Here is a 1,378-nt window from a genome sequence, read left to right as displayed (position 1 = left end):
GCTGCGGGGGCTGCGGGGGCTGCGGGGGCTGCGGCGGCCGCTTCCAGCGCCGACACTCGCCGGGAGAAGGGCTGGAACGCCCGGCTCCATCCGCATCCCTCCCGCGGTCCAGGCTGCAGCCATGACCCAGGGAAAGGTAGGAGGGAGGGAGGCCGGAGCGGGCAGGATGAGGCCGTGGCTGTTGCGTAACGGCGCGTTCGGAGCAGGAAAGAGGGATGGGGGGACGGGAATTCAGCAATAAAACAGTGGATGGAGCGGGGAGCTGGGCACCCGCGTGGACCCTGCGATGGGGCGGGAGAGGCTGGGGGTGAAGGGGTTGAGGGACTGATTTTTGGGATTGGGGGCTGGTTTAGGGGTGATTTTGGAACTGGACGCTGGTTTGGGGTTGGTTTTGGGGTTGGGAGCTGGTTTGGGGTTGGTTTTGGGGCTGGGGGCTGGTTTTGGGGTGACGGATGCGCATCTCAAGCCCTGTTGGACCTGTGGCCTTTCCCCCCACCCCATCCCGGTTACGGGGGGTGGCTCCGTGAGGTTTTGGTGCCGTCCCGTCCCTGTCCCCASCCGGCAGCACCTGGCACTGCCCCCAGCAGCTCCTGCCCGGCCTGGGGGCTCTGGATTTCTGGATTTTGGGGTTCTCTGATGCTCCCAGACCGGCGAGGGGGGGTTGTGCATCCTCTGCCAGCTCATGCACCATCGCCATGGCAACGCTGCTGGATGCAGCTCCATCCCTCTGGATCTCCTTGGATATCTGGGGGGGTTTTGCATGATCTGGGCCCCCTAAACCCAAGGGACGGGGAAGGACAGGGAAGGACAGTCCCTGGAGCTGCCAGGGGAGGTGGCACAGCCAGATCTGCCTGTGGGACATCCCAGCCTGGCCCCTTACTGTGTTTCCAGTGCCCGTGACCCCTTTGAGTGAAGCCCTTCTCACTCTCTGCCATGTTAATTAATGCCTGCTTCGTTTGGGGCTCACTGTGATCCCAGCCCCGCATCCCTGCGATCCTCCTGGGGCTGACAGCTTATCCCAGGCTGCTCTGGAAGGTTAAAGGGATCAGGTTGTCAAGGAGAGGAGAGCTCAGGTGGCCCCAGGTTGGCTTCTCGCTGTCATCCCGAGTCCTTGGAGCCTCTGCTCAGGCAGAGGGGAAAATTCCATAGAACCCAACCATGATGTTCCTGGGAGCAGCTCCTCAAAATGGGCGTAAACAGGAATGAAGAGCTCAGGATTTTCTGCCCAGGAGCTGAAAGCTCTTTTTAAGGAGCAATGTGGAAGTTTGATGAAAAGCAGAGAATTCTTTGGATGTTTTGGGTGTCACGTTGAGCCCGAGGTGCCGCAGGGGCTCTGTGTCTTCCCTCAGACCTCCCTGCCTGGAACTTCTCATCCCAA

The 1,378-nt window shown here is 61.1% G+C and overlaps 1 protein-coding gene across 1 annotated transcript in view; it reads left to right on the top strand.

Annotated features, from left to right (window-relative positions):
• Positions 1-1,158: 1,158 nt before the first annotated feature.
• Positions 1,159-1,378, top strand: part of FAIM2 (Fas apoptotic inhibitory molecule 2) — a 25,552-nt gene continuing 25,332 nt past the window's right edge. Inside the window, exon 1 of the mRNA XM_057387695.1 lies at positions 1,159-1,192. Coding sequence (XP_057243678.1) covers positions 1,159-1,192 — 34 coding nt within the window. The remainder of the gene's footprint in view (positions 1,193-1,378) is intronic.

This window comes from Malurus melanocephalus, unplaced genomic scaffold (genome assembly GCF_030028575.1).
Source record: "Malurus melanocephalus ecotype Western Australia unplaced genomic scaffold, MMel_1.1 scaffold_1308, whole genome shotgun sequence".
Taxonomy (NCBI): domain Eukaryota; kingdom Metazoa; phylum Chordata; class Aves; order Passeriformes; family Maluridae; genus Malurus; species Malurus melanocephalus.
The sequence above is the reverse complement of the archived record's forward strand: the minus strand, read 5'-3'. Positions and strand labels throughout refer to the sequence as shown.